Below are 18,623 nucleotides of genomic sequence, written 5' to 3'. Positions count from 1 at the left end.
ATTTGTACACTGAAATTCAAAGTTGATATTTGTGTGCTACATGAAAAAGCAGTCAGTATTTAACTTTTGTGCAAAACAGAATACTAATTTGCACCCCTTTTGTATTGTATTTGTAACATGGTTTTGTCCAGGAGACTGAAATAAGAAGTTTCTCAAGTTAAGATCCTTAATGAATCAGGCCCTAGATTATCAGTGGGTTCCACATCCGATGATACAAATGAACATCTGCACCAGGAGGAATAACTTAGACCCCAGCAGAGAGGCTGCCAGCGAGTTTCTCAATAACACACATAACAGGGTTTTGGGCGCTACAAGACGACATCTATAAAACTGTTATTTATTGATGTGTGAGTTGAAACATAAGCTACAAACACACCAACAGCATCACCCCTCTCCAGACATGTGGGAAATTGTAGCTCTCTCCTCTCTCCCTTGCAACATCCCTGAGTCTCTTTTCTGCTGGCTTCTCACCAAAAAACAATCTTTTATTATTGGCACTGTGATTTATATCTTCCAATCCTCGGCCAACAGCAACAGTGAAGTGCTGACAAGCAGAGAAGTGTGAACACTTAAATACAGCTTAAAGCTGCAGTGCTTGTCTAGTATCTTCTCCTAGAAGTGAACACTTCATAGCATTGTGATACATATTTATTGTTTATTGCAGGATAAGACCCCTGCTGGCAGATCACGTTATTACATGCACTCATAGATATGGTAAATACAGCAGGCTTGCCAGCTGTCAGTACTTTTACAGACAGTTAGTAAATACATTTAGTACAATTTACACCCGTCAGTAAGAAAAAAGCAGTGGTCAGTAAAAAAAATCAAACCATACCTGTGATTAACCAAAACACACACAAACCTTCAGCAAGAATAATTCTGAAATTGTGAAAGGTTGTAAGACCCCCCCATTTAAGATCCCCCTGAACTCTATTTTGCTGTGGAAATGGCTCCCACTTTAAATCCTTTGAAACAGCATATTAATGTGTCCATAGCCATTAATTAATTTGTATAAATTGAATTGTCAATAAGAAATATTTTTAGGGTTGGCAGCCGTAAAACCAGATTTACCGCCAACCTTTCATTTGGTGGGCAATCATGCGTGCACGGTTAGCAACTGCCACTAAAAGCCAGGGTGCAGTGCCAGGTTTAAAAGATTTTTCCCTGGACATTTTTGTTACTAAATGTCTCTTTATTTATCAATATTGATTTTTCAATAATTCTCACTACGGTCCTGAGTCATTAAGGAGAGCAAAGCATAAAAAAAGGAGTAACTTTCCACCTGGGCAAAACCATGTTGCATTGGAGGGGGAGGTAAATTTAAAATGTGAGGACAGATTTATAGTTGGGGCAGGGCATGTCCTAGATCAACTTTACATTTCAGTGTAAAAATAAAGCTATCAAGTATTTGTGTGCTCCATGAAAAAACAGCCAGTATTTAACTTATGTGCAAATTAATAAACTAATTCGCACCCCTTGTATTGTAACATGGTTTGGCCCAGAGAACATTTACTCCTTTTGTTGCCTTACTTTCCTTAATGACTCAGGCCCTGTGTGTTTTCTTTTCTGAGATTACATATTTACACATTTAGTAAGGGTGAAGCACAGGTCCATGGTGTTCGTACTCTTAATACAGAAGAAGACAAAACAAAACTGCCAGAGTGACAGTTGCCAATTTAGCCTCACGGAGGGAATGTTCCTCACTCCAAAAATGGCAACCAAATAAATACCCTGCCTCAATCACCCCCATAATGTCCTCTACTAATTATAGTTACAGATACAGTTTTCTTGTATAAAGGTGTCCGATCCATTCTTACATTTTGCTAGTGAATTTGCCATCATCACCTCCTAGGTAGAGGTTCCACAGCTTAATCACCCTAGCCTGCTCATGGCAGAACCGACTTTCTTACATTTGTTCTGATGACCCACTTAGGATTGTACGCTCCTTTGAGCAGGGTCATCTCTCCTCCTGTCTTCACCACTTTTAACTCTGCTCTCCAGCTACCTAGCCCTCCTCCTCGAGGACCTTCTTCCCCCCGTCCCCTCTCGCTCCCTCCTCTCCCCTCTGGGAGTTTCCCTGTCATCCGTGCCCTCCCTCTTGGGCTCCGTCGTATGCGGACCCTCCCCTCTCCCCTCCCCCTACCCTAGCTGTGCTTTGAGCTCACTGAGTTACTGTGCTTATTGTTTACTGTACTGTGCTGTCTCACCTCGTATTGTAATTTTGTTTGTCCCTGTACGGCGCTACGGACACCTAGTGGGCCCTATAAATAAAAATTTATAATAATAAAAAATAATAATAATGACCCCTTGTCATCTATACGTTCCTTGTACAACATTTGTTAGACAAACCTTTGAGTTGACCCCGAATATATGTTTATATATTTATTACATCAGCTCTAAGGTTCCCTGTTTACAAAGTGAACGAATCTAGTTTTCCTAACTTCTTTGTTACTTGCTGGACCCTTCGGCTCACTTACCAGGGTCCGGATCGCAAGGCGGGTTTCCGCCGTCGGTGAAGGGTCCTCTGTCTTCCGGTGGCAGCCGCCATTTTGGATTTCGGGTCTGGGTATGGTCTTTTATGCTTTTCTCTGGTCAGCCATTGGCTGATTGCTTTTCTCACCCCTCTTTCTCCAGACTATTTAAGGCTCTTGTTCTGGCAATATGATGTCTTGTCCTGTAGCCAGCTAAGCTGCTGGATTGTTTGGTTCCTGTGTATTCCTGGTGTATGCTGGTGTCCGTATCCAATCAAATTCAGCAGATCCTGGTATCCAGTGCTATATGCTTCTCAGCTAATCCTGGTATCCGGTATCCGTTCCTATTCTGGTCTCCTCCTGTCAGTTTCGCCTTGTACCCATCTGGAGAACTGTGACCTGCAGAGTGTAAGCGATGAAGGCCAAACCTCCTTGCAGGGGTCTCTGGTAAAAGCCTACACCTCGCTAGACTCCACTCCTCCATGGTGGGTGGAGTCAAATCAGGTAGATTGCAAAGAATCCAACCCTTCCTGTGTATTTCATGATATGACACTGCCCATCTCTGACCCCAAGTTCTCCTAAGTCCTTCATACAGTGAGGTGTCCAAAACTGATACTATATTTTCATTACATGTATGTATTCCCCCTTTACATGAATCCGAGGATTATACCGCCTTTATAGCCACTGCCTGGCACTGTGCTGCTATTCAGCTTTATATTAACTAGAATTAACAAGTCTTTTACCATTTCAGTTATTTCCAATTGAATTTCACCTAATGTGTATAAGATACATAACCCAACATTTATGTACATTAAATACCATCTGCTATCTCGTGGTCCAGTTTGCCTAGCATTCTATTAACAAAATACTATACTGTCCTGTGTTATCAGTAATTAGAGACCCTTACTTGCTAGGCCAACTACAAGGTCATTAATACAAACATTACAGAGGACAGAACCCAATATAGATTCTTGTAGTACACTACTAATAAGTTTAGCCCAGTCTGAATGTGTTCGATTTATAACTGGCCCGTGTCTTCTATCATTTATAAGTTGTCCACCCATGTACATAGGGTTTCATTTAGACCTAATAATCTCATCTTACACACCAGACTGTTATATTGAACAATATCAAACGCTTCAACTAAATCCAAATATGTCACATCAATTGTACAACCAAGGTTTTGGAAACTTACGCTTCATAAAAATGAACTATATTTATTGGGCTTGACCAGACATTCGTTAAATTGTTAATACATATGGGAGGGGGTAAACTTAAATTGACATGCATGCAATGGCAGGTACACAAAGCGGTCATGATCAGCTCTACTGAACAAAGTAGCCACACTTTAAAGCACAGCTGTTTCTACAGAGTAGGCAGCCATTTTCCTGGAGGCAGTAATCTGTTGGCTGAGCCAGTCTTCAGGAGAAGGCAGACTATTATAATTATTGTCCTTTATTTTTAAAGTTCTTTATTTTGATAACATATTACAGAGATGCACACTGAGGGATCATGATACCAATAAATACAGTGACATGAATGAGATGGCCTTGTCCAAAGGAGTCTACAATCTAATAGGTGTGGGAAACTATTTATACATAAGATAGAGGAATAACAATTGCTGCTGTTTTAGGGGAAAGTGTGAGTAGCCACTACAAGGCAATAGCATTATCAGCCACCAATACTAATGCAGCCATTGGCAAATGTCAATTACCACCAGTGGTGTGCTACATTTGAAATAAGGTGATACATTGCAAAGGTTGAGACATGAATGATAAATAATTACTGTAGAAATCTTAAGACAGTCAGCTGCCGGCAGCCGTGACTGTCTTCACCATTTATCTTATCTGGAACTCCTTGCTCTTCTAGTTCTGGAGAAGGCTTTCACTTGTGTGCTGTATGGGCACTCTTGTGGTGATGTGCCAGCTTGGAGTAGTTTTGTGTCTGGTATTTTTCTTTGGCATCATGCTCGCTGCCGGACACAAAGCCAGGACCTTGTTCCCCATGTTCACAGACGACGGCAGCTGTTACCATTTATAAGGCCGCAGAAATCATCAAAGGAGTAACAGAGTTGAAATTTAGCAATGATAGTTGGACTTTCTGAATGGAGATGATATTCAAGGAGATCTTCGAAACAAACCCTGTCCTTGGTGTGATGACTCCTTGGCACCACCTTGTATTTTCCCACTGCTAACACCAATGTTTAACGGTTTTATATAAGTGAGAAGATGACTAGATGGGAGGTAGGGCTGATCTAAATCTTATCAATTGGCTAGGACATCATTTAGGCACATCTCATTAATATAACTAATCTGATAATGAACTGATATTCACATGAATATGGGTTCATCCAACTCAATGGTGGGATCTTCGTGAAGGCCACTGGTCTACTTAAGCGATATAAATGTATAAACGTGAATTTTAGAACTTTCCACGTGTGTATTTTAAAGAAGAAGAAAATAAAGATAAGTGTTAGGAGCACTCCTAGCTGATCAGAATGAATGGACTATAACTTGTGAGGTGGTTCAATCCAAAGTTTATGTGGAACCCCTCATCCACTCTGCTTGTTCTCCCCCCTCTCCCCTGGTCCCTTTTTCTCCCTTGCATCACTGCCTCCCTTCGTGCCTGTTTTGTCCACCCTCCCTTAGGATGTAAGCTCGCATGAGCAGGGCCCCTCTCCCCTCCTGTCTTCATACCGACTCTTCTGCTCCGCCCTTGCTCCATATGTCTGCCCGGAGTTTCTGAAGCATTGGTACTTAGTGTTTATTGTTCTGTAATGTTTTACCCTGTATGGTCTACTGTTCGTATTATGTAAGGCGCTGCGAAAACCCTGTGGCACCTAACAAATAAATGATGATAATAATAATAATAACAATAATAACTAAACCCAAAGAATTTACTTCATGTAAGAGGAATCTATTCCCGAAAGTAAAAAGTATTATTGCCCGGAAGATTGGTAACGGAAAACCTTTGCTGTTATTGTCTGCCCACCATAGATTAACGCTCTGATGCGCTGGGCCTGCGCACCAAGTGGGCTCTTTCCTGCCACACCACCAAACTGACAGCCACTGGTTTCAGTACCATGCCAGGAGTAGATTGATTAGCCCCCAGGGATTGGTAAAATATAGGGCCTGATTCATCAAGGAACGCAAAGTGAAGGCAATTTGCATTTTTTAAAAACAAACAGAAATTGCAAGCATATACATCTGTATTCAAATACAAGAGGATCTCAAGAAATGTTTACATTTGAATACAGGTATAAATACGCTCTGGCGATACGTTAATTGCCAAATGCACACAGACCAAACACACAGCAGGATACGCACAATGCATATGTGTAATATAAAGTCCAATCAAAAAACTATTAACTACAGTAACACCTGTTGATACTATAATCAGTAATAAAAGTACATTTAAAAATATAATTTTTTAATAATTTCGTTTAAGTGAAATACATAAACCAGGATGTTATTAAAGCCTACTGTACATAAAATGCATTTATACAGTTTGTCTAAATTGCAAACATATGTTCTTGCATGCATACGCAGCAGTTATCACTATCAATTGGCCCTTAGACCTCCCTGTAGCTGGAGCAAGTGATACGGCTAAAAATCATGTACCTCAGAGATGCCCAGAGTCAGTTTCTGAGCATACACAGAGCAATTTCACGCAAAATAAGTCACGCAACAGGACTTACAGCCGAAGACCCATAGTAGTATATTTACTAAACTGCAGGTTTGAAAAAGTGGAGATGTTGCCTATAGCAACCAATCAGATTCTAGTTATCATTTTGTAGAATGTACTTAATAAATGAGAACTAGAATCTGATTGGTTTCTATAGGCAACATCTACACTTTTTCAAACCTGCAGTTTAGTAAATCTAGCCCTTAGTGTTTGCTTTCAGGGGAACTGAACAATGTCAATAGGGGTATAAATTTGAACTTGGAAAATAAAAAATTTCAACTTGGACAAACCATGTCACAATGCAAAGAATTAAAATGATTTTTGTCTGCTCTTGCATGTAGCACACAAATACTGGGTGGCTTTATTGCAATTTAGAGTTGTGCTAAAGAGCACACTCCTCTCCCAACTCTAAATCTGTTTCATCTCAGTATATGAAAATCTCTTTCCATATACCATACATGAATGTCAAATACATTGATTAGTCTTATGGTCCCTATACACAATGTGATTCTGTCGGTCACTAAGGTCATTTTACACCTAACTGGCTGCAAATTGCAGCTTTCGGGTTCAAAAGACCGTCAAAGCCGAGACAAAGAGTGACCGTGGTCTGACAATGTGTTAAGCTCTAGTTTTCATCTGACATTGTGGATTTGGCAATAAGCAAGTAAGTAAACACTCACCAGCAAACAATTGTGTATGTATTCCCAAACATAAAATAAAAGTTGTACCTAACACAAGCAGTAAAGAAAGTATTCTGCTTAGCTGTCACTGCAATAGAGGAGAAGTGCAAAGACTGCTCTGCAGGTCTTCTCTATTAGGACTGAATCTATATCAGGATGTTTCAGAGAACATTGTGTCCTGTACTCTATTTTAATATCTGGCTAACTCCCAATATATCAAGCTAAAGTACTGCATGGAAACTTCCCTGGTTACTTACTTAATAATATACTAAAATCTCAGCTTCGTTACTGTAAAAAAAACGTTCTGGATGACAGAATGGTTTCATAGGGGATGACTGACTTTTTAACATATATTAATTAAAGTGAAAATGTAAGAAAAAAAAGTTCTAGGTAATGCACTGGCAGAAATAGTAGCATCTATGGAACAAATTGATTTTGTCATCAATACAGACCCCGCGGTCGGGGTCTGCAACTAATGGTTTGTATATGTATAGATATCATAAATTAGCGGTTCCGGGTTAAAGTTAGGTAGTGTCACGCTACGGAAAATTACACTCTGTACTACACGTTAAACAACTGCACCACAACTGCAGACATGTGTGTCCCTAGAAGCTAAGGTTTTGGTTTGCACTATGTTACTGTGTTTCTCTTGTGTCTTATTTTATGCCTTTGTTCTATATATTTGCACTACGTTCACTTTTGCCTTGAGTGTGTTCTCTCCTTTTCAGTGTATTTAGTGATATCCGCTGGACGTCAATTAGCTTTGTATTTGCTATACCACCAAATTAAAGTAACCAGTTCTTCTCCACCATAGGTGGTCACACAGTTTGGTAGATGCAGGAAGAAGACTGCCCACAACATAGTGCACCGTCCTTTTACTCAGCCAAGGACTGACCAGTCTGTTAATCTTCCTTTTAAGAACAAAGTGAAATAGTACAAAACCCATCTTGAGAAAAGGTGTAGAACACAGCCTTGTGGGTCAAAGCTAAAACCACCCCAGGCACTAACATGTTAGGTCAGGGTTTCCCAAACCCAGTCCTCAGGGCTCCCTAACAGTGCAGGTTTTCTGGATCACATGTGACATAATTAGGACCACCTGTGGAACTGTTACAATGTGTCAGTCAGTAATGACTACACCTGTGCTCCAGCAAGGAGATATGGAAAACCTGCACTGTTAGGGAGCCCTGAGGACTGGGTTTGGGAAACCCTGAGTTAGGTTAAGTTTCTCTAGCTGGTGGACTATGCGGGAAGCTAATAAATCGGAGCCCTGAACTGGAGGGCAAAGTGTAGAATCCTTTAAGATTACAGGTGCCATCGAATCTCTGTCAATAATAAGTAAGTCATGGACAACTATCAGTCTCGAAGGAGGCATCACAGGATAAACCCTGGATAATCTCTATGTGGACAGGAGATCATACACACATCATGGTGCTCGACTAGTCACAAAGCCCAACAATAACCTATATACACAAAACCAATCAATAACTCCTGTACCCACAGCCTATCTGTATACCCAGCAACCCTATATGCTAAATATAATCAATCCTACAAGTACCTCACATCAGTAGCCCCCCCATTGTATAGTATATATTTAGCCCCCAACTTAGATACACTTAGGGGTATATTTACTAAACTGTGGGTTTGAAAAAGTGGAGCTGTTGCCTAGAGCAACCAATCAGATTCTAGCTGTCATCTTGTAGAATGTACTAAATAAAATGATAACTAGAATCTGGTTGGTTGTATAGGCAGCATCTCCACTGCATGGCTGGCTGAGCACTGTTATCAGTGACAACATAAACGGGCAGAATGGTGGCTTAGTGGTTAGCACTTCTGCCTCACAGCACTGGGGTCATGAGTTAGATTCCCAACCATGGCCTTATCTGTGTGGAGTTTGTATGTTCTCCCCGTGTTTGCGTGGGTTTCCTCCGGGTGCTCCGGTTTCCTCCCACACTCCAAAAACATACTAGTAGGTTAATTGGCTGCTATCAAATTGACCCTAGTCTGTCTGTGTGTGTCTGTGCGTGTGTGTGTGTGTGTGTGTGTGTGTATGTTAGAGAATTTAGACTGTACGCTCCAATGGGGCAGGGACTGATGTGAGTGAGCTCTCTGTACAGCGCTACGGAATTAGTGGCGCTATATAATTAAACTCTGATGATGTATGAGATATCAATCAACAAAATAACTTGAAGCAGGTGTGGCCAGAACATATAGTCACAACTTTTGTTCAATGAAAATGTTTAGTAACTTGCACGTCAGATGCTTTGACATATTTCCATCCTGTCTCGCAATTTATACATGTTTTATTTAATCTCTACAGCTTTATCGTAACTTTATCGTAAGCTTTTGTAAGTCTTATGAAAACATTGTATGCTTTTATTCAGAGGATAAAAGTCAGATTTATTACTGACTCAATAACAGTGTCCAGGTGTGAAAAGTACTAACCGATCAATTCCAAGATTTAGCTCTGGATCCCTATTCAAATAATGGGAGCACATCTGCTTTTTGGCAACCATGGGGCATTATGCCAGAGGATATAGAGTCCTTGTGTGGACAACATCAAACCCCTGGGCTTTCCTGTTCATGCTATGAAACAGCTTGTAGGTTCCATACATTGACAAGCCAGTATTTGGGGACATACAAGTGGTGGACAAAATAATGGAAACACCTGGGTGAACAACATTGCTAAAATATGTTTAAAATAAGGAAAAAATGAGTACTATGTTATGGGGCACTCAATGGAGTCACTAATTCATTTACATTTAATATCAATATATTAATCTTAATTAAAACTATGAACTTTTAATATTACCAAAAGTTTGCAAATATTTAATATTTTGCAAACTTTTGGAAAGATTAGAAGTTTATAGTTTCAGATAAGACTAAAAAATATGGAATTTTAATGAATTAGTGACTATAACGAGAACAGAATGCTTGTTCTTTCCTTGTTATGAGTTTGGTATATTTTGGAGAAGCATAAACCATAGAAATGTAAATGTAAATTTCAGAATGATTGAAATATTGGTATTAAAGTCAATGGTAATAAAGTAGTTTATATTGTCCAGCGCAGATTGTGAATTAACTTTAATCTCAAATAATTGTAAAGCAATGTCTGTTACACATGCACCACTAGAGTAAATTAGCAGACAGTATCCCAGGAAAATGTCCTGTTTAAAAATGATGAGCAGATCTCGTTGCCTAAAATGATTTTCAGTGTTGCAATAAAAGGAGGTCTTGATGATAGAGGGATGGTTCTAAGAACTTCATTGACCAAAATAATTTGATTTGCTGAGGCTTTTCAGCAATGATTGAAACAGCAGCAATTAAATCAAAGGGTGGAATTGAGTACTGGGGATATTCATCCATTAATTAATGACGATGATCATCTAAGTGCAAGCAGATCTTAAGGTAATCCTTAAATCATGGTTCAGTGATGTCACAGGCTGCTATTTAAATTACTATACTACATTCTCTTGAATATTGATTCATCCCACAAACGGGGGCTCCCCTACTATGTTTAGGTGTTGGGTTACACTTGAAATAACCTAAATCAATGGTTCAACCCATATAATTGTTGCTTCTACTTTGTATAGGTCACAGGTAGGATTTAAATAACAAAAGCTGGTTTGTACAAGCTATTTTTATTAGAGATGCTCAGGCTCGGTTTTCCAAAACCTGAACCCCCCTGAACATCGCCAATCTGAGTAAAGGGCCGAGCCGGCTCTCTACTTTCCTGCTTCCTCGGATCTGAATCGAGGCAAAACGTCATCGTTGCGCCGTCAGATCTCGCGGGTTTTGGATTCCATAAGTACCCTTCCTCCCCAGGAGATCCAGCGCCATTGCTCATACAGAAACAGGGGTAGCAGTGTTCTTGTCACTCTCCATTCTCCAGTGACATTGCTTAGTGCCATTGCTCATACAGAAATAGGGGTAGCAGTGTTCTTGTTACTTGACAAAAATTTACAGGAAATGATTGGAAATGAATGTTGCTAGGTTAACAATAATGTAGGTTCAAAAAAATAGTCAAATTATGTGATTTTAGCATTTTTTAGCACTTTAAAAAAATAAATACAGATCCAAAACCAAAACCAAAACACGTGAGGGTGGCTTTGCCGAAACCAAAACTAAAACACAAAGTTAATACAGATCCAAAACCAAAACACGAGGGTCAGTGAACATCCCTAATCTTTATTTTTATCTTTTGTAATTATCTGATATTTATATTTATCATTGTGCGGATTTATATTTTAATTTGGCAAAAATTATTTTGGGGGGTTGGAAAAATAAATCTGCAGGTTTGCTTCCATTTTAACCAGAGGACTGACCCCAGCCATTACCTGTGTTTAAATAGCAATAAACCGATGGACGGTAGATGCTTTAGTAAACACATCAGGGGTAATCCTTTCCAAAGTATGCATAAAAATGCTTGTAAAATGACAAAAGTGTAGACAATTTGCCAAAAACCTACGAAAGGCTACTTCAATGTAAAGTACAGTTATTTTGCTTTTTAGAGTTTTTTTTAGTTTGTACAAGAATATTTTTATAAGCACAGTTATATTTTCTTTTTATACAACTAACTTAATTTAATTGCCCCTTTTTGGTGGTCAACACTTTCTTGTAATATCTCATTTATATAATTTATTGTCTCCTGTAATCAGTATTCCTACTAAAAATAGTGTATGTGAAATATTCTTAGTGTGGTTGGCAATGAAGCCCGGCCATATTCCCAGATGACTTAGCTGGAAACATTATTAATCATGAGTTTGAGGTTTGGGAGAAACTTGTGATTCTCTTTCTCTCGGGGGTAGGAGAGGTCAGCAATGCTACTGAGGTCACGTTCCCAATCTGTGTGGTAAGATATGAATGTGCCATAATCACCACTTATACAATGACTTTCACTGTATTATGGGCAGAGGAGCGGTAAGAGGTTTAAGGAGGCGGCAGACATGTGGCACGTACAATGATCGAGTAACTGAGGAATAACCTTTTGTAAAGATGTTCTGACCTTCCGTATGATTATTCCCCACTGTCACTATTAAACATACACTGGAAATAGACAAAAAGGGAGTCTAACCTATTTCAGAATGTTTAAGTTCACATACAATAGAGGAACTAAAATCTTGGTAGACACTGGGATAACTAATACTGTGTTTTTAAAGTGACTATGAGTCAATTCAATGAAATAACTGATAAATTATTGGCTAAAATATTAACTTCATATAAACAAGAAAAAATAACAACAATAATAAAGATAACTGGATAAATAAGATTAATTAAATAAGCAAGGTAGGAGTACAATAAGCTAAGTAAAACTTTTTATGAGTGGATTGTTCTTTCTTTATACAAATACTCTTATTTCAGGAGAAAAGAAACATTCAGAAAATGTAGTATTAATACATTTCTGATTGAAATTTTTTTTTTAAAAAAATGTGAAAAGCATATTTTATTATTATTATTATTATTATTATTATATTATTATTATTATTAATAATAATAATAATCATAATGTAAATAAAATAATCATATTAATTATACCACTACTACTACTACTATTAATAAATATTATAAATGAAACAATAATAATAAACATAATAATAATCCATATATATAAAAGTAAAAAATATTAATTATTATAATAGTAATAATAATAATATTAATAATAATAATAATAATAATAATCCATATTTAGTAGAACAAAAACTAATAGGAAAACAAGAAGTATTTATAATATTATACATTACAATAAGCAACATAAGTATACAACCGGTTAAAGTTTTTTTGTTTATTGCTTCATCTTATTTCACTGATGAACAAAACTCGACATGCAATGATTTTTGTAATTATAAACTATGTTACATGTTTTACATACGCTGTACAAATATTTCTCTATACATTTATGTTACAATATTAGCCAGTAGGTGGAGCAGAAAACATTATTTATGGCTTTGTATTAATGTTTAATAGCTTTATAATAATATCTTCCCTGCTTATTTTCTTTATTGTGGACCATATGGGTTTGAATAATGATTAACAAAAAGATAATCTAAATGTATATGCAACATGCAGTCTAACTTGATATAGTCATCTTAGTCATTAATCAGAATACAGATACTGTAGTACAATGCAAAAACACAATAATATACTTCTATTTGTTTCTCTTCTTCTTTTGAGAATTGAATATATCGACCGATAGAATATTCACTATACAGAACTTTAGTGTAGAGTCCCATATTACAGCATGTACTGATAATAACTGGATTTAATCTTACCTCTTACTTATTATATCTGCAGATATTATGGGAATGCTTTGCCTGCAAATATGTTTGTACAGGAATACCTTTTATGTATGTGTGTGTATCTATATCCATATCATATATATATATATATATATATATATATATATATATATATATATATAATATAAATGCTTAGTGGCGTGTGTTAGTCTGTCTGTGTGTGTGTGTGGAAAAAATAAAACCAAGCTGCAGCGCCACCTGCTGGGCGGAGTTATACACTGACCTACTAAATTCTTAGTGTGTGTGGAAAAAAAACCTCAGAAAGGGCTGAAATTTGGTATACTAAGATGTTTTTAATTTGTTAATTTAATTTGTTAATTGTTAAAAGTGTTTATAAAGATTTAAAAAAAATATATATATATTTCTTGAAGGAGAAGTGACAGTTGGGAGTGGTTGGTGGTTGCCGGGGGTGACAGTAAGGAGTGGTTGGTGGTTGCCGGGGGTGACAGAGCGAGAGGAGTGTGATACTCAGGACCGCTGAGAGAGATCCCTGTGTCTGGATAGACATCTGGATAGATGTGGCGATGAAAATGAAGGATGAGGTGATGGAGAAGAATGATGAGGTGATGACATGTGGACAAAACCACGTTAAAAAAGGACGCTTGCGTCGGGAAGTAACGCTCTTCCCCTGAGGAGGCCTGGGCTAGCCCCAAATGTATGACAAGAACCTTTTTAACACCTTAAGTAGCTTGATTTGACTAGAATGCATGAGTATCATGCACGGGTTAACTTGTATATATATATATATATATATATATATATATATATATATATATATGAATTTCAAGGTGACTGCAATAGAAATTGCTGCTAGACTACATTCACATTGCTTACCATATTATGGCTTTATTAACCAATTAATTACAGAACTGACAGCTGTATATAAATTTTGAAGTCGTGATTGCCTATTTGAATTTTACCATCATATTATTGTTCTCTCACATTTTCTACTTGAAAATAAGAACAAATTTAGCATCACCAATATAAAAAAAAGTTTAAATATTTTGTTATTTTCTTAAATGACCCTTGTGATAATGTGGGTTCTGAGGGAACCGATATGTTACCTTCTAAGGCACATTCCTGCAGCACACAAAATGGCCACAACTAAATGCCTCGATGATGTCACTAATTCCCAGTGATTTGATAGGCTGCATTCCCATGACTATTGGTCCAGCCAAACAAAAGTGCTGCCTCCATACTGGCACTTTATAAGAAATGAAGTCATACATAAGTACTACAAACTCAGTGGGGCTCAAGCAAAGCAAGGGAGGACGGCATCTGGCTGTCCTAATTTACCTGAACAATGGAGGTGGTTAATTGGTTTGGCATTGAAATGTCTTGGGATGTATAAAGCTGGAATACAGCGTCAGGTATATCATTCAGTACATATTGACAGCAGAACATTAGCATAATTAATTATGTACACACCTTCACCAGACATATGCTACAAAACAAGCATTAACAATACTGCAAGATCTAAGAAAAGCAAAAATAAACGATTGTCCTTAATGATAACTTTGTGGTAAAATCTGCAACATGATAACACAGTGAAAATTAGCCTTTTGCTGTCAAGTATTGCTTTTCTCTTGCTTTCTTGCAGTCGTAGATGAAAGTGCTGACTTGTGTTTTTCGCCAACAGCATCGATGCTTTCTGTGCTTTGAGGCTGCTACAAAGCCGTCATGCTATCTGCCCTCACACATAGAAAACTACTTAATTGAAGTAGAAGTTGTGTTTTTGTGATATCTTTTCAAGTTGTCATGTCCTATTCAGCTGGATCTTTTGTCTCTGTCAGAGTGTGAATGTCGGTGGCCTCCCAGAGCTGTCAGGGGATTGCAATGTACACTAACCTGTTCAGTACTAAGTAGGTAATGCATCTTCCGAGCCTGATACTCCTTTCTTCGTTCTTCTTCTCTCAAGTCTTTCTTCGCTCGTTCTTTTTCTAGCATGATTGCATACTCTTCCAGTTCCTTCCTGCATTCAGGGAGAAACATAGCGTCGGATTACTGTATTGGTAAACTTCATGTCTAACGTTATAGGGGAAACCCAGAAATAGATTTCAGTAAGTTCATATTTTACAATGTAAACATATATTGAGTTAGTATTTTATACTTCATACTACATATTTCAGACTGTGATTAGAGTGAGTTAGAAGTTGCAATCAAATAAATGCATTACATCTCTATGAATTGAATTTAATACAGTGTAATATTGAGACAAGCACTCTAGATATAAAAATTGTATAATAATTAGGCTAAATGAATCTTTTTCATATGTACATTTAGTTGGTAAAATGCAGTCTAAATTCACAGATTAACTTGTCATCAATTAGGTGGCATAGCTCATTACTTTACATGAAATCTGGCCTTGCTGCCATATCAGGACCAGCTCCAGTTAAAAAATAGATGAATAATGTCAAATTAACACCATGGTCTTCAATAGCAGGACCAATTATGTTACTATTACAATTAAATAATAAAAACAAGTTAAAAATAAACATTGAGGACTGGAGTTAGGAACCACTGCTCCATTATATAATAAGGAATAACAACTCTGATTACTGCTCCACTTAATTCTTGAATATGCACTTTTCTCACGCTCCTCAGTAGCATTAATCATAAGTGAGTAACACAACTCTGAAATAGGGTGAAATAATTAGCAGATTAGTCACCATTCAATACAATTTGGTGCATAAATAATACACAATAGAGAAACAGGCAATCGCTTTTCCATTTATAAAGCAGCAATGACCAGTCTATCACCGGAACACCGTTTCTCTACCAAGATTTCCTAGGAGGAACATGTCCCAATCCCCTGCCCCCTCCCACCCACAGATCTCTGTGCCATTCCTGGCTTCAACCAACCTGCACATAATATAAAATATGGCAACCATGTGTGTGTTTGTTTCCTCTTTTGGTAAAATGGGTAAGGGTCTTAGAGAACCCTACTATTAAATTTAGAATACAAACAAGAATAATTAGTCTTCAGTGGAGGTGTTTATCTACCGATCTATACATCAGACAAGAACCTATAGAGAAACTACAAAAAATGAAGAGGGGCAGGAGAATTTGGGTCTGTAAGAGGGACTATCCTTCAAAAAGTAGTACACCAGTAAATATGTATAATGCTCTGGAGCAGACTACTGACAAGGTGGGTAATGTGTTTACTTTTTACAATGTAGGAAGATATGAAGCACCTCTCCTGTTCACACATTACAGTGCATAAAATGTATGAACTGTTTCTGGTGCGCTACACCTCGTCTGGTTTCTGGTGCGCTACACCTCTTCTGGTTTCTGGTGCGCTACACCTCTTCTGGTTTCTGGTGCGCTACACCTCTTCTGGTATCTGGTGCTCTACACCTCTTCTGGTTTTTCGTGCGCTACACCTCTTCTGGTTTCTGGTGCCCTACACCTCTTCTGGTTTCTGGTGTGCTACACCTCGTCTGGTTTCTGGTGCGCTACACCTCTTCTGGTTTCTGGTGCGCTACACCTCTTCTGGTTTTTGGTGCGTTACACCTCTTCTGGTTTCTGGTGCCCTACACCTCTTCTGGTTTCTAGTGCGCTACACCTCGTCTGGTTTCTGGTGCGCTACACCTCTTCTGGTTTCTGGTGCGCTACACCTCTTCTGGTTTCTGGTGCTCTACACCTCTTCTGGTTTCTGGTGCTCTACACCTCTTCTGGTTTTTGGTGCGCTACGCTTCTTCTGGTTTTGGTGCGCTACACCTCTTTTTATTTCTGGTGCGCTACACCACTTCTGGTTTTTGGTGCTCTACACCTGTTCTGGTTTCTGGAGTGCTACACCTGTTCTGGTTTCTGGTGCGCTACACCTGTTCTCATGCACTATACCTGTTCTGGTTTATGGTGCGCTACACCTTTTCTGGTTTCTGGTGCACTTCATCTGTTCTGGTGTGCTACACCTGTTCTGGTTTCTGGTGCACTACACCTGTTCTGGTTTCTAGAGTGCTACACCTGTTCTGGTTTCTAGAGTGCTACACCTGTTCTGGTTTCTGGTGCGCTACACCTGTTCTGGTTTCTGGTGCCCTACACCTGTTCTGGTTTCTGGTGCGCTACACCTGTTCTGGTTTCTGGTGCCCAACACCTGTTCTGGTTTCTGGTGCGCTACACCTGTTCTCATGCAATGCACTATACCTGTTCTGGTTTATGGTGCGCTACACCTTTTCTGGTTTCTGGTGCCCTACACCTGTTCTGGTTTCTGGTGCGCTACACCTGTTCTCATGCACTATACCTGTTCTGGTTTATGGTGCGCTACACCTTTTCTGGTTTCTGGTGCACTTCACCTGTTCTGGTGTGCTACACCTGTTCTGGTTTCTGGTGCACTACACCTGTTCTGGTTTCTAGAGTGCTACACCTGTTCTGGTTTCTGGTGCGCTACACCTGTTCTGGTTTCTGGTGCCCTACACCTGTTCTGGTTTCTGGTGCGCTACACCTGTTCTCATGCACTATACCTGTTCTGGTTTCTGGTGCGCTACACCTTTTCCGGTTTCTGGTGCACTTCACCTGTTCTGGTGTGCTACACCTGTGCTGGTTTCTGGTGCACTACACCTGTTCTGGTTTCCGCTGTGCTACACCTGTTCTGGTTTCTGGTGCTCTACACCTGTTCTGGTTTCTATACAATATATGATATATATATATATATATACACACACACACATATATATATATATATATATATATATATATATATATATATATATATATATATATATATATAGCTAGAAATAGCCAGTCAAGTACCTTTTAAGCACATATTTGATTCTGTCACTTTTACAAATTATCTCTTCTTCAAAATCTACCTTGCAACCAATATATCTACCGAGCACAGAAACAGTTAAACTATTAGTAATTAGTATATCATGTGATGACAGAGGGGGAAAGGGGGAGGATGTCCCAGTGCAGGCAGAGCTCAGAGGGGCGTTTCAAAGCATCTCTGCTTATTACATCATATGCCATGTGACTGTGGTTGCCATGGTAGTCTTGAATCGCAAATCATTGAAAATAACAAGGGGACATGGTAAATACAAACATTCTTCTGATGTTGATACAGTGATTTACCTAAAAATAAAAAGTACACCCAAACTTATTATGGGATTGCTGTTTTAAGCAAAACACATTTCATTGTACAAGAGTCCGAGTCATCTAGAGAAGAGCTCATCTACACACTTTTTAATAATTGTACATTGCTATGTAAAATGTTATTATTTTATAAATACTGTAAGATAATAATAACAATAACAATAGCAACAGTTCCAGTTAGAAGTGTGTGTTTCTCTATAAAATAAAGCCAATGGAAATTCACGGAGAACACAGAACTTGCTGTGGGGCAGAATGTGCAGGAGAGCGTGGGTCAATTAACATCCCTTAGATTTGTTCCTCAGAAACAGCTAGTCTAATTAACCTTTGCTTGAAACACTGGAACTTCGCCCATTGATGCGTATAGATTTAATTAAGTGTTAATACCCGATGGCCAGGTCTTTACC

At 38.4% G+C, this 18,623-nt stretch overlaps 1 protein-coding gene across 1 annotated transcript in view; it reads right to left on the bottom strand.

Annotated features, from left to right (window-relative positions):
* SPATA17 (spermatogenesis associated 17) overlaps nucleotides 1-18,623 on the bottom strand; it is a 131,838-nt gene that overhangs the window by 50,399 nt on the left and 62,816 nt on the right. The window contains exon 6 of the mRNA XM_075200760.1: nucleotides 14,977-15,100. Within this exon, the coding sequence (XP_075056861.1) occupies nucleotides 14,977-15,100 (124 nt within the window). The remainder of the gene's footprint in view (nucleotides 1-14,976; nucleotides 15,101-18,623) is intronic.

This window comes from Mixophyes fleayi, chromosome 3, assembly GCF_038048845.1.
Source record: "Mixophyes fleayi isolate aMixFle1 chromosome 3, aMixFle1.hap1, whole genome shotgun sequence".
Classification (NCBI taxonomy): Eukaryota; Metazoa; Chordata; class Amphibia; order Anura; family Limnodynastidae; genus Mixophyes; species Mixophyes fleayi.
Note: the sequence above shows the minus strand (reverse complement) of the source record. Positions and strands in the feature narration are given on the sequence as shown.